The 15397-nt window shown below is 38.9% G+C and overlaps 1 protein-coding gene across 2 annotated transcripts in view; it reads right to left on the bottom strand.

Annotated features, from left to right (window-relative positions):
• Nucleotides 1-4857: 4857 nt before the first annotated feature.
• FZD3 (frizzled class receptor 3) overlaps nucleotides 4858-15397 on the bottom strand; it is a 65553-nt gene continuing 55013 nt past the window's right edge. Inside the window, exons 5-7 of one of the 2 annotated variants that reach the window (XM_073673873.1) lie at nucleotides 9781-9929; nucleotides 9164-9400; nucleotides 4858-7978 (exon numbers count right to left, since the gene is read on the bottom strand). In XM_073673873.1, the coding sequence (XP_073529974.1) occupies nucleotides 7765-7978; nucleotides 9164-9400; nucleotides 9781-9929 (600 nt within the window). In that variant the 3' untranslated portion in view covers nucleotides 4858-7764. The remainder of the gene's footprint in view (nucleotides 7979-9163; nucleotides 9401-9780; nucleotides 9930-15397) is intronic. The other variant, XM_073673874.1, reaches the window with a different exon arrangement.

The following is a 15397-nucleotide window of genomic DNA, read 5'->3' as shown; positions in this document are numbered from 1 at the left end:
AAACAACCCGAGCTATAAAACGGTCACACTAATTAACTCCTTCTGTGCACACCGTAATAAAAATAAATAAAAAACGGAGCAAAAAAATATGCTTTTTCATCATATCGCCAAACAAAAAGTGGAAAAAAATGCGATAAAAAAGCAGAATAGAAATAAAAATGGTACCACTGAAAACTTCATCTTGTTCCGCAAAAAAAAGCCGCCATACAGCTCCATCAGCCAAAAAATAAAAAAGTTATAGCACTCAGAATAAAGCAATGCAGAAAAAATATATTCTTTTCTATAAAATTGTTTTATTGTGTAAATGTGCCAAAACATAAAAAAAATACAGTAAGTGTAGTATCGCTGTAAACGTACTGACCCGAAGAATAACACTGCCTGATCACTTTTACCACACGCAGAACGGCATAAAAAAAACCTCAAAAAACAATTCCTGAAATCCTGGAATCAAAAAATTTCACGTACCCAAAAATGGTTCCAATAAAAATGTCAACTCGTCCTGCAAAAAACAAGCCATCACATGACTCTGTCGGCCAAAATATGGAAAAATTATAGCTCTCAAAATATGGTGATGCAAAAACTAGATTTTGCAAAAAAAGCGTATTTTAGTGTGTGACAGCTGTCAGTCATAAAAACCCGATATAAATCTGGTATCTCTGTAATCGCAACGACCCGAAAAATAAAGTAATCTAATCAGTTATATCACACTAGGAACGGCATAAAAAATAAATAAAACAAATATTATTCACCTGCTACTGATTTGTTTATTATGTCTCCCAAAGATCCCAGTAAGGCTCTGCTCACATTTATCCTGTGCTCTGCGCTGAGCACTTACACCAGAGTTTCCGTGTAAATCTCTGAAATACGTGATTCAGCCAGAACCCATGACGGAAGATTCCCTGTAATGAGGCAGATATAGGCCACTGTGGATGCCGTCTAGCCTGGGATCCCACGGTGTCATTTGTTTTAGGTGTGCATAAAAGTGCGGTTGGCCACAGTTTTGTGCACTTCTGAAAAAAAGGACACCACTAAACAGAGGCCAGACGGAGTCCAGAGTAACTCTGCAGCCTCATTACAGTGAATGGATCCTGCAGGGGTTTCATCTGAATTACATCACTTGGAAATTTAGATGGAAACCCCGATGTAAGTGCTCAGCCTCGAGCGCCGGAAAAATGTTACGTAAAATGTTCCCAATAAAAGCTTCAACTCAGTCCTCAAAAAAAGCTAGTCCCCACTCAGGTCCATCATCTGTTAAAAATATAAGGGACTTCCAAGTTACTGGTAGCAGAAAGGCTCTGGAAAAGCGAAATGACCCTTGCCCCCCAAAAGAAATTCAGAAAATTTTGTGGTCCCAAATCCAAATGCCTATTCTACAATAATTTGTTCTCCAATTGTCAAATAGCGCTCCGTCCCCCCCAGATCTCGCCGTATGGCTGAGAGGTACAATACAGCCACATATGGGATATTGCCACTTTTAGTAGAAATTGTGTGACACATTTCGGCACCATTTTTACCCATTGCCCTGTGTGAAAATATAAAATCTGAGGGTAAAATATTTTTTTGTGGTAAAAATATAATTATGCTTTTTTCACTGCCCAATGGTATAAATTTAAAAATTAAAAAATACTCACTACTTCCCTAGATGAATTCCTTTAGAGGTGTAGTTTACAAAATGGGGTCACTTGTGGGGGTTTCTGCTGTTTCGGCATGTCAGCGACTCTTCAAATGTGACATGGTGTCTGCTGCCTATCCCAGCCAACATAGCGCTTCTTTCTCTTCCGAACCCTGCCGTACACCAAAGTAGTGGTTTTCCCCCACATATGGGGTATCGGCGTACTCAGGAGAAATTGTACAACAAATTTCATGGTGCAATTTATCCTGTTACCCTTATGATAATGCAAAATTAGGGAATGAAAAACATTTTTTATGGGAAAAATGTGAAAATTTTATTTTTACGGCTCAATATTATAAACTTCTGTGAAGCAGCTGGGGGTGCAAGGTGCTCACCACACATCTAGATAAGTTCCCTAAGGGGTATAGTTTCCAAAATGGTGGCACTTGTGGGGGGTTACCACTGTTTAGGCACATTAGGGGCTCCCCAAATGTGACATGGCGTCCGCTAATTATTCAAACTAATTTTACATTCAAAAAGTCAAATGGCGCTCCTTCCCTTTCAAACCCTGCCATGTGCCCAAACAGTAATTTGCCTCCACATATGGGCTATCGGCGTGTTCAGGAGAAATTGCACAACAAATTTCATGGTGCAATTTATCCTGTTACCCTTATGATAATGCAAAATTAGGGAATGAAAAACATTTTTTGAGGGAAAGATGTGAAAATTTTATTTTTACGGCTCAATATTATAAACTTCTGTGAAGCACCTGGGGGTGCAAGGTGCTCACCACACATCTAGATAAGTTCCCTAAGGGGTCTAGTTTCCAAAATGGTGTCACTTGTGGGGGGTTTCCACTGTTTAGGCACATCAGGAGCTGTCCAAACGCAACATGGCGTCTGCTAATTATTCAGACAAATTTTACATTCAAAAAGTCTAATGGCGCGCCTTCCCTTCCGAACCCTGCCGTGCGCCCAAACAGTAGTTTTCCCTCACATATGGGGTATCAGCACGCTCAAGAGAAATTGCACAAAAAAAATTGGGGTTCATTTTTTCATGTTACCCCTGTGAAAATAAGAAAAATTGGGTCTAAAGTAACATTTTTGTGAAAAAAGTTAAATGTTAATTTTTTTCTTCCACATTCCAAAAATTCCTGTGAAGCACCTGAAGGGTTAATAAAGTTCTTGAAAGTGGTTTTCAGCACCTTGAGGGGTGCAGTTTTTAGAATGGTGTCACTTTTGGGTATTTTCTGTCATAAAGACCCCTCAAAGTGACTTCAAATATGATGTGGTCCCTAAAAAAATGTTTTTGTAAATTTTGTTGGAAAAATGAGAAATCGCTGGTCATCTTTTAACCCTTATAGCTCCCTAACAAAAAAAAATTTTGGTTCCAAAATTGTGCTGATGTAAAGTAGACATGTGGGAAATGTTATTTATTAACTATTTTGTGTGACATATCTCTCTGATTTAAGGGCATGAAAATTCAAAGTTTGAAAATTGCAAAATTTTCAAAATTTTCGCCAAATTTCCGATTTTTTCACAAATAAACAGGTTATATCGAAGAAATTTTACCACTATCATGAAGTACAATATGTCACAAAAAAACAATCTCAGAATCAGGGGAATCCGTTGAAGCGTTCCAGAGTAATTACTTCATAAACTGGCAGTGGTCAGAATTGAAAAAATTGGCCCGGTCACGAAGGCAAAAACAGGCTCTGGGACGAAGTGGTTAAGAAACACTAAAAGAAATCAAGATACAAAAATGTGGTAGTCAGTAAGGGTAATTTTTTTTCAGACCAAGCAGAGGGAAAAAATTATGGAATCACTCAATTGTGAGGAAAAAATTATGGAATCATGAAAAACAAACTTTTCGCCAAAATTTTTGCCAGGGGTTGTAGGTTCCTAACATTTAGCATTACTTGGATATTGCAAATTCTTGATTATATGGTGATTGTTTATACATACACTAGTATTATTTTGGCGCTATATGTGGGTTCTATAAGTAAGAGGTATTTGGATACTGCATATTATCTTAGTCCTATATGGTAGTTATTGTGAATTGTATATATCATTCTTTCCTTTGCAATAAATAGAAGTAATATGTATGAGTTTTAAAGAAGTATTTCGATAATGTGGATTATTTGAGCATTATATGGCGCTTACAGCGGGTTGTTTATGCCGGTATTTTCTTGGCACTTAATGGCAGCACTCTGGTCGTTATCTCGGGGCCCCATTTTTTTTTTATAAAACCGTCCACCTAAGCAGCACTTACTAGAAGTGAGATTCACAATCTTTCAGTTCAGAGGGGGATTAGCGTGCAGCAGCCGGAAAATACTCATTATCAGCTTACCCCATGATCCGAGGGGGCTCTGATGAGATTATAGTATAAGAACTGTTAAAAGAAACCGCCAAAGCTTAGAGGTTAATTTATGTCTAGATGCAAATTAGCTGCTAAATAGGTATTAACGACTTGCGGATGTGGATACACCAGCCCGGTCTGCGATACAATGTCCCTCGTTATACTTTGATTACGGAGCAGCAGCTTAAAGGGGTTGTCTGCCTGGATCCTTTCATCATGCGGTGGTAGTATATGGGTATATGGCAGTATTAATTCGGATTTTATATTGTAGTCCCTATATTGACCCTAGAAATAAAAACTTCAGTGTTGGAATTGTATGGCTTCTAGAGTCCTACCCAACTTTGTCTGGTAATGCCCGTTTATATGGGTAGGTTTGATGTAGACCACGAGTAGGGTTCCGGACCATGATATAATTGTATGAAGACTCGGCACTCAATGGTATGCATTAGAAAATAGTGAAAATTTTAATTCATGCAATCCAAAAAGGATAAAAGTACATTAATTTTTCAGGCCCTTCATCAGAATGGTGCTCGGATTGAACATAATTAACGCTATGGTAAAGGCGCCCGTTATCGCTAGCCAGCACCGCCCAGCTAGTGACGGCAGCCGCCTTTACCATAGCGCTAGTTCTGCTTACACATGGTTTCTACAGCAATCCGAGCACCGTTCTGATGAAGGCCCAGAATTGGGGTCGAAACGTTAATGTATTTTATGCATTTTGGATTGCATGAATTCAAATTTTCATTATTTCTACTGCATACCATTGAGTGCAGAGTCTTCATGTGAAATTATAGTCATAGGACTTGCCCCCATTTTTTTTTTTTTTTTATATAAAATTTTAATATTTTTAAGCAATAAAAAAAAAAATAAGATCATAAACCTTCACGTATTTCACAGAAATTTTATTACAAAAAAAAAAAAATTCAACCTCTTTCTAAACTGAAATGTACATCTACGGACAAGAGGAATCGACTTTTTACACTCATTGGTTAAAGTGCTAACACAAAAAAAAATAAAAAGGTCTGTAACAGATCAGAAGTTGACGCCTTGTAAACAGGTAGGTACAGTATAAATCTACACAACAGAGTGCAAATAGTAGTACAGCAATCTATGGGACAATCATACAGTGGATGTGAGGTACAAACGTCACTCCCATGATGCTCAGCAGGAAGATGCAATGTAGAGACGGGATTATATCAGTCCTTAAAGGGGTTGTCCACTACTTTTTCATTGATGCCCTATCCATAGGAAAGGGCATCAATGTATAATCGGCCGGAGTCCAGCACCCGGGCCGATCAGCTGTCACCAGTGCCGCCAGCCGAAAGCCCTTACCTGCGGTGTTTGGCCGTCCATCTGTAGTGGCCACCGTTGGGTACTGCACGTCCGCCTCCCATTGAATTGAATAGGAGGCGGGTGTGCAGTAACAAGCGGCGGCCACTACAACTTGACGGCCAAGCACCGCAGGTAAGGACTTCCGTCCGGCGGCACCGATGACAGCTGATTGGTGGGGGTGCCAGGTGCGGGACCCCGACTGATCATACATTGATGCCGGTATCAATGTGAAAGTAGTGAACAACTTCTTTAAATAATGGAGTGCACCAGTTTTGGAGAGAGACTCTCTAATTTCATTTTAATGATTTAGCGAATTGGATCGTAAAAACTCTGTTCCTACTCACTGTCATTATTGGGGAAGGGAAATGATAATATTCAATGTTGTGAGAAATCTAAATTAATGTCCTGTTATAACAAATCAGAAGATGACATCATCTGCTAACAACCTTGTGACTTGTTGTTGGTCTCAGTCTTGCAATGGAATTGTCTTCTACAACCTCACCTTTGTAGTAGAAATTGTCTCTTCCTCACCCACCTAGTTTTAAGCCTTTATCACATTATTAGAGAATTATAAGATGAACTTCCCACTAATTTCTCCAAAAAGAGGAGGAGTAGTGGTGGTGTTCACAAATATCATTTGAGGAGCTCTATTGGAAGTAGACAACCCATTGTTTAAGATGTTTTCGCTGGAAAAGTCACAGAGCTCTCCAGTAAGTCGCCAAAATTGTGCGAAAAAGTTGAATATGGCTGTACGTACCATCAAACTAGAGCTCTGTTCCCACTCACTGATATGTGGCGGATGGAAAGTGACCACAGTTATGAGTTCTTTAAAGCACCTTCGAGGGAATCTCTATCTACATGAATGTTCTGTCATATGCAGGCCAGATCACTTCATCACATTGGTGGAGGACCATTATCTAGGATCCATACTAATTTCCTAAAACAAATTAAGCGCGGTATTACCAAACCTCTTTGTAAACGCTCCTCAGGAAATTTCTGACCTAATATTTGTGGGCTTTGTGTTGGAGACATCAAAGCCCCTTCATTTTGGAAATAAGGTTCATTTTGGAAATAAAGTGGGGCAGACCACCACCCAGGTGCTGACAATTATATTATTTAAGCTCAGCTCTCCGCTATATTCGTTTTTTTCTCCATCAGATGACTGTAAACTTTTCATAGTCGTAAATGACAGTACTTGACCTTCAAGAGGTTTCTTTAAAAACAGAAAAAAAAAAAATCTCCCTATGATCTGGAAGAGGTTAAATACTGTAGTAAACCCACATTTATCAAAACAACTGGGATTAAATACAGCAAAAACCCCAATTTTTGTTTTAATTTTTTTTAAAAAAAATTACAACAAATTCTTTTTACATATCTACAAGATAACTTCAAGACGTCTGTGTCGGACTCTTCTATACATATCCACACTGATCACATTGACTTCTAGAATCCAGTGCTAAAGTTATGTCCAAGAGGTTCCTATGGCTTCTGTTGGCAAAAGGTTTCGGACACTCTAAACATTTAAAAAAAAAAAAAAATTCACGAGTCCAGTTCCTGATTTACTACCGATTGTCCTTCGGACATTAAGACCATTGATTGATGATGGACCTGGATGGGTCACTTAGTGTTGCCCCATCGTTGACTTAATCATTCCTAAAAACTTGACTTCAACACCCAGTAATGCCAAAGGTGTAGTTGGTAAAAGTTGGAATGACTGCCCGTAACTCTCCTTTAACGGACTAGGGCCTGTGTCACAAGATTTTGGGATGTGACTCAACAGGGTATAAACGGCAAGGCTCGAATTGTGCAACACTTGCCACAACTATTCTGGTCCCACCTGAAGATCTCATGGCCAGAGTCACCACCAAGGCATGGCCATAAAAAACACCTATATGACATTTATAGCTGCAAGGACTCAAAATATGCCCAGACTGTTTAGTGAATCACTGTGCAGAGAATGATAACCCACGGGATGTGGGATGTGCCATGGTGGAACCCAATCAGCAGTTGAGACTCTAAACTTTTCCGAAGGTTCTACACTTTCTTGGATTGAATTTTCTTGGAAAACAAAATATGAAGAACATGGATTTACAATGTGAAATAAATAATTTAAGAGTCCAGGTATGAAGAAGGGGAAACAATTCATCAACATGGTTCTTTGGAGAGACAAAGTGAACCAACATTGAGGATTGTTCTCTTGTCGGAGAACTCTTCTCTGTGAGCACATCTCCGAAAACAAAGCACCAGGAGATGATTTTTAACATCGTTCATAGCATATATGTAACCCTGGTCGGACATTACAGTAGATTTTGCTACAATGGGTCCAGTTTATGGTCCGGTCAGCAGCAATGGTCTTTGTTCCACCCATCTCAGAAGGTTTCATGTATGCTGTTCTGTTCGATCAACACATGTATGTAAGGTAACGTGGTGGATTTCACTGAGCAGTAGAGTCACCAAGTTGTTTAAGCACTGGCTCCATCCTCTTCAATGACCCGGTTCATGCTAGTACCATGTGTGATGTGAGACAGGGGGTTGTTTAAGTCTCTAATACTACCCTGTCTGGACTGTTCATTGAGTCTGTGGGTGCTACTGTGTAGAGAGTGATGATCTGTGAGACGCGACATGCTGCCGTGAGGGAGCCGTTCCTCGATTCCTCGGTAGCTACATGGCGTGTACCTAGGAGAAGGACAATACATGGGTCACTTATACTTTTCTTGTGCTCAGACGGTAAGTACAAATCTTGGAAACAACGTTTTTATGTAAATGCTTCATAATGAGTGCGATGCAATAGGAAAACAACTCTAGACCGAGTCTCCAGCAAATGATGGCTGGAGAAGGAATGTCATGGAAATTGTAGTTTGAGGATTTTGAGCCCTTCGTATGAAAAAAAAATGGAGCTTTGACTCGTGGGAAACTAATCAATACAATATTGGGAAACTAATCAATATAATATAGAGTTACAGTAAAAAAAATTTCCAAAGCAAGGTCCATTCACCACCATTCACATTAAAGTCTATAATCAACCTACTGTTGGACCAGGCGCCCATATAATGTCTATGGGAGCCTCCCGACTTTCACGGGAGAAATTAAGAGTGTGGCTTAGAATGGATGCACTGCAGACAAAGAAGGGGAAGAAGCTTTCTGTTATAGAAGGTCTCCTCCAGATAAAAATTTGTCTATTCTTAAAGCATCCCATACACAATAGACTAATGTTGGCTGCAGATATCGACGGCTTTGGCTGATGGCCTAATTTGTATGGGTGCACCAGCCAACTGATGGTCGAGGAAGATATCGCTTGGGCATGGCCGATTTTGGACTGGCTATCGATTCGTTCCTTCGGAGATAAGCCGCTGGCAGAGATGCATGTGGCAGCTTTCTCATAGGGATCACAAGATTGCTCCTCTGTATGGGAAATACGGAAGAGATGGGTGGAGGCTGAACGATGTATGGAACCATCTAATGAGTATGGGGGCCTTTAGGTCTCTAAAGGCCACTATACACAATAATAATTGTTTAGCTGACAGTTGTCTCTCCCGACTTTCCCCCATACAAAGGATCATTCGGCTAAGCGTTCCTGTGTTTTCTACAAAAGATTCATTGCAGACTCCTCGGACAATGGCTTATCTCAAGGGAGAACAAAAAGGATTGGCTGCTGGAATTCAACAGGCTGGATCCTTCTCTCCTCCCCAAAATGTGTTCACCACGAGATTCTCTTTAATGGCAAGGAGTGGTGTAGTTTTTCTAAGCACTTTAATTAGATGGGCTCTCCTAGACTTCTAGTGCCCTATAGCATCCCTTATGGCCACACATCTCTATGGCTTCCTGGCTACAACGTTCAAGGCATTCATTTATCTCCCTCACCTTCCATCTCTAGAGCGGTGTAGACTTCCATGGTAACTGCTCATTTTGCTGTGCACGCTCCCGGCTTTGCTTCGTTGGTCATCCAATATAGCCAGCTGAGTGGACGAGGCATGAGTGGATGTACCCTGAGTAGATGTTCCTCTTGATTTCCGAATGATAGGAGTATTGGGGTCCCGTAAAAGAGACTGAGCAAAATCCGGCTCCTGGAGAACTTGCCGACTTTCATGGACACCTCTGCTAAGAGAATATATAGAGAAAAAAATTTTAGAATACCACTTATAGCCTTCTATTGGCAAGGAAACGCTTGACTGGCCAATTCCAAACGATGGTTTGGCTGATCGTTTAGCCAGCAGCCATCTCTCCCAAACACAGGAGAGCACCTATGTTCTTTCCAAGAGGGCTGTGGCCAGACTTGTCTGGTGGTGGCTTATCTCCAGGAGGCAATACAATCAGCAGTCCGAAATCAGACCTGCTGGGTCGATATTTCCCCCAGACAATACATTTTCCATGGCTCCCAGACAAACCCATCAATATTGGTGGTTTCAGGCAACATTAGTCTAATGTGAATAGGGGGAGGTCTTTAGGTCAGGTTCTAATGAACCCGCATTGATACTCACTCTTTTTTCCTCCGACCATGGAAGAAGCTCGCCCATTCAAAACAGGTCTTCTTGCTTCCCACCCAAAAGACAGATGGTATGCCCACCACAAGTGCCATTAGATACTTCATCAGAAAGAGAATAAGGTCGGGGCGGCTCGTCTTGGTCACCTGCAAAACGCAAATAGACAATATATTCAGCGCTAGGTCTACTATCAACTAAGGAGTGACCATGATAAAACAAAGGAAAGACTGAACGCCACTGGAAGGGCTCTTGCTCTAAAACTCAGACCTCAATGTAGAACGATCTGTAAGTTGGCCCCAACCTTCTTCTGATTGTGGCCCTACATCATTCACAGCCTTGCAAATCTTAAGCTGTAGACCTTGATCAGAAAAACCACCGCACGCAGGAGAGAGAATTGGGGAAAATGGGCAGACGGAATTGTGCATGTACAGGGGAAAGAGCAACATTTGCAACGCTGCATAGAAAACGTCATCCACATCAAAGGAAGAGGGTGCCATTATAAGGCTCACATAGTCCAGAGACACTCAAAAGTCTTTATTTTATAAAGGTTGCCGGCTGCAAAAGTGCAATAGACAGGTAGTTAAAAAGAAAGTGCATGGCATGAAACGAGGTGGCACCGGAATTTAAATGGAACCGGTCATCAACTTTCCCTTTCATGACCAGTAAACTGTCTGATTAAGCAGAACTGCATTTTTGGCATAAATCCATCACCGGCTAGTGATAAAGACACGATCTTCACAGTAAGCTGTAAAGTGAGACATTTTCTTCCCATCAGTGTTCTGTAGTCTTTTGTGCTGACATCTTGTGGTCAATAATAAAACTACTATATGATATGCAAGAAGAAACATAAAAACACAGCCTATAAAAATCCAAAATTAATCTATCATTTATTTTTATGGTCTAAATTCAGATAAAAAAAAAAAAGTGTCATTTGTTTCACGTCAGGATTATAGTAATATATATCTTGTATAAACTGTGCACTTGTTCCCATCGTGTCCAAAACATTTTTTTGGTGTCCACTTACAGCAATCTCTCAGCATCAGTGAATTTATGCAGCTGCTCAGAGACTACAGATGTTCTGATGCATAAATATAATGCCCAAGAGACAAGAAATACAGTGTGGCCTAAAAACCAACACTATACAAGAAGGAACCGAAAAGTCACTGATAATATTCACACATCTACTGTATGTATCAAACGATAATTAGTTTATTGACAATAAGGTATTTGTATTCCGGAAGGCAGTATAATAGTAGTTATATTCTTGTACATAGGGGCAGTATTATAGTAGTTATATTCTTGTACATAGGGGGAGCATTATAGTAGTTATATTCTTGTATATAGGGGGCAGTATTATAGTAGTTACATTCTTGTACATAGGAGCAGTATTATAGTAGTTATATTCTTGTACGTAGGAGCAGTATTATAGTAGTTATATTCTTGTACATAGGAGCAGTATTATAGTAGTTATATTCTTGTACATAGGGGGCAGTATTATAGTAGTTATATTCTTGTACATAGGGGGCAGTATTATAGTAGTTATATTCTTGTACATAGGGGCAGTATTATAGTAGTTATATTCTTGTACATAGGGGCAGTATTATAGTAGTTATATTCTTGTACATAGGGAGCAGTATTATAGTAGCTATATTCTTGTACATAGGGGGCAGTATTATAGTACTTATATTCTTGTACATAGGGGGCAGTATTATAGTAGTTATATTCTTGTACATAGGAGCAGTGTTATAGTAGTTATATTCTTGTACATAGGGGCAGTATTATAGTAGTTATATTCTTGTACATAGGAGCAGTATTATAGTAGTTATATTCTTGTACATAGGGGTCAATATTATAGTAGTTATATTCTTGTACATAGGGGGCAGTATTATAGTAGTTTTATTCTTGTATATAGGGGCAGTATTATAGTAGATATATTCTTGTATATAGGGGCAGTATTATAGTAGTTATATTCTTGTACATAGGGGGCAGTATTATAGTAGTTATATTCTTGTACATAGGGGACAGTATTATAGTAGTTATATTCTTGTACATAGGGGGCAGTATTATAGTAGTTATATTCTTGTACATAGGAGCAGTATTATAGTAGTTATATTCTTGTACATAGGGGGCAGTATTATAGTAGTTATATTCTTGTACATAGGGGGCAGTATTATAGTAGTTATATTCTTGTACATAGGGGCAGTATTATAGTAGTATATTCTTGTACATAGGGGCAGGATTATAGTAGTTATATTCTTGTACATAGGAGCAGTATTATAGTAGTTATATTCTCGTACATAGGGAGCAGTATTATAGTAGTTATATTCTTGTACATAGGAGCAGTATTATAGTAGTTATATTCTTGTATATAGGATCAGTATTATAGTAGTTATATTCTTGTATATAGGAGCAGTATTATAGTAGTTCTATTCTTGTATATAGGAGCAGTATTATAGTAGTTCTATTCTTGTATATAGGAGCAGTATTATAGTAGTTCTATTCTTGTATATAGGAGCAGTATTATAGTAGTTCTATTCTTGTATATAGGAGCAGTATTATAGTAGTTATATTCTTGTACATAGGAGCAGTATTATAGTAGTTATATTCTTGTACATAGGGGGCAGTATTATAGTAGTTATATTCTTGTACATAGGGGGCAGTATTATAGTAGTTATATTCTTGTACATAGGGGCAGTATTATAGTAGTTATATTCTTGTACATAGGGGCAGTATTATAGTAGTTATATTCTTGTACATAGGGAGCAGTATTATAGTAGCTATATTCTTGTACATAGGGGGCAGTATTATAGTACTTATATTCTTGTACATAGGGGGCAGTATTATAGTAGTTATATTCTTGTACATAGGAGCAGTGTTATAGTAGTTATATTCTTGTACATAGGGGCAGTATTATAGTAGTTATATTCTTGTACATAGGAGCAGTATTATAGTAGTTATATTCTTGTACATAGGGGTCAATATTATAGTAGTTATATTCTTGTACATAGGGGGCAGTATTATAGTAGTTTTATTCTTGTATATAGGGGCAGTATTATAGTAGATATATTCTTGTATATAGGGGCAGTATTATAGTAGTTATATTCTTGTACATAGGGGGCAGTATTATAGTAGTTATATTCTTGTACATAGGGGACAGTATTATAGTAGTTATATTCTTGTACATAGGGGGCAGTATTATAGTAGTTATATTCTTGTACATAGGAGCAGTATTATAGTAGTTATATTCTTGTACATAGGGGGCAGTATTATAGTAGTTATATTCTTGTACATAGGGGCAGTATTATAGTAGTATATTCTTGTACATAGGGGCAGGATTATAGTAGTTATATTCTTGTACATAGGAGCAGTATTATAGTAGTTATATTCTCGTACATAGGGAGCAGTATTATAGTAGTTATATTCTTGTACATAGGAGCAGTATTATAGTAGTTATATTCTTGTATATAGGATCAGTATTATAGTAGTTATATTCTTGTATATAGGAGCAGTATTATAGTAGTTCTATTCTTGTATATAGGAGCAGTATTATAGTAGTTCTATTCTTGTATATAGGAGCAGTATTATAGTAGTTCTATTCTTGTATATAGGAGCAGTATTATAGTAGTTCTATTCTTGTATATAGGAGCAGTATTATAGTAGTTATATTCTTGTATATAGGAGCAGTATTATAGTAGTTATATTCTTGTATATAGGAGCAGTATTATAGTAGTTATATTCTTGTATATAGGAGCAGTATTATAGTAGTTATATTCTTGTATATAGGAGCAGTATTATAGTAGTTATATTCTTGTATATAGGAGCAGTATTATAGTAGTTATATTCTTGTATATAGGAGCAGTATTATATTATATTCTTCTTCACTGTCTCTTTAAACTTCAACTGCCCTGAACCGATTTCTGAGACACACAAACAAGACATCACGTCTGATACTCTGTATCAAGCGGATTATGGGCACCGCCACCCTCTTTACCAAGACAATGTATTGTGCACTTCCTGGCAGAGGAGGATAAGATTGTAAACAGGCATTTGCTAATTAGCCGAGCTGCAGAAATCTTTGCACGCTAAGCCTTTGTGTAGCAGTAAGAATAGCGCTCTACTAGTGATGCCAGCAGTGGACTTACAATAACAATGTGCAATATGAGCTTTCCACTCTCACTGCCAGGATCTGGGATTCGCACATATTCAGGATAAATGCACCTCCACCCCGTGGATCAGTTTCCCATTTTGCATCGCGGCTACCTTGCGGTCCTGAACGGCCGGTGACGGGGCTTCTTGTTTGAGATAGATACGGGTTCCATACATATATACTATAGACGTTCCCGATGGAGTAATCCCTTTAATCTTTGATTTATGAACACACCTTTCTAGTACACTTTGGGAGAAATTTATCAAGAATTTTGCTGCAGTTTTTTGGCGTCAAAAAGTTGCAAATTTTGTATTTGTTCTTATGCAAAAAAAATGTGTATTTTGTTTGCTATTTTAGGTCTCTGAAAATTTAGGATTCTGACTTTTTTTCCCCCCTCAGTTTCGAAATCCAATAGGAGGTGATGTGAAATCTGGAGAAATGTTATACTTCAAGGGGTTGTCCGGCCTTAGTCTACAAGTCTGCAGTCGCACTGCACACGGTGATGATTCCCTGGTGCCGGCACTGGGAGCAATTTACATACTTCCGGCCACATTCCGACTAGACTGTGTCCGACCTCGCTCAATACACTTGCACTGAAGCTGCGCCCATCTAGTAGGCATGTGACTGGATGTATGCAAATCACATACTTGATTCCTCACAGCGTACAGGGCGCGCGCTGTGAGGATACACAAGTCTGTAGTCACATAAGAGTGGCTACAGACTAGTAGCCTAAGGCCGGACAACTCCTTTACAGATGACCTGTCACTCACTATAAATATGTAATATTTTTACCTGGTGTAAACTCTTCTGTTCTCCTGAATCCGGTGATGTTTTTTTTTGTGCTCCTGCTCCTCTCCGTTCCTGAGATATGGCCACCTCTTTCTCAATAATAATTTTGTCTTTTGAGACAATTGGGCATGGTCCTCAAGAAAACATATAGAAGATTCAAGTACCACGCCCACTTGGCTATAAAGGCTAGTTTTATATACAGGGAATAGGAGGCCTTATCTCAGGAACGGAGAGGAGCAGGAGCATAAGAGAAACATCGCCGGATTCAGGAGAACATCGGCGTTTACATCGGGTTAAAAAAAATGGAATTTATGGCAGGTTGTAATAATAAAAAATAATACAAAAATAAAAATCACATCATATTCCCTTTAAAGATGCACCAGATTTGGCAAATAACTGAACCGCAGCCATAAACAAAACGGATACAATGTATCGGTCTGCAGACACTTTTGTATGTAATGTATCTCTAGTGCAGAGACCCTCCGGAAACATTTCACCCACTTTTCTTATTAAACTTCTGAACCATTCTAAGCTTTCAAAAATAGGGTTTGTGGCCCTTTAACCGATTTCACCCAGAAGCCAACAACTGAGGTAATGAAGTAATAACATCTCCTGGCATCAGCCTGTAAGAGGGTAACAAGCAGGAACCTGCGCCGCTGCCACCACCGCCGAGAATTC

Source organism: Phyllobates terribilis, unplaced genomic scaffold, assembly GCF_046119375.1.
Source record: "Phyllobates terribilis strain yellow unplaced genomic scaffold, ASM4611937v1 Scaffold_3__8_contigs__length_932513732, whole genome shotgun sequence".
Classification (NCBI taxonomy): domain Eukaryota; kingdom Metazoa; phylum Chordata; class Amphibia; order Anura; family Dendrobatidae; genus Phyllobates; species Phyllobates terribilis.
The sequence above is the reverse complement of the archived record's forward strand: the minus strand, read 5'-3'. Positions and strand labels throughout refer to the sequence as shown.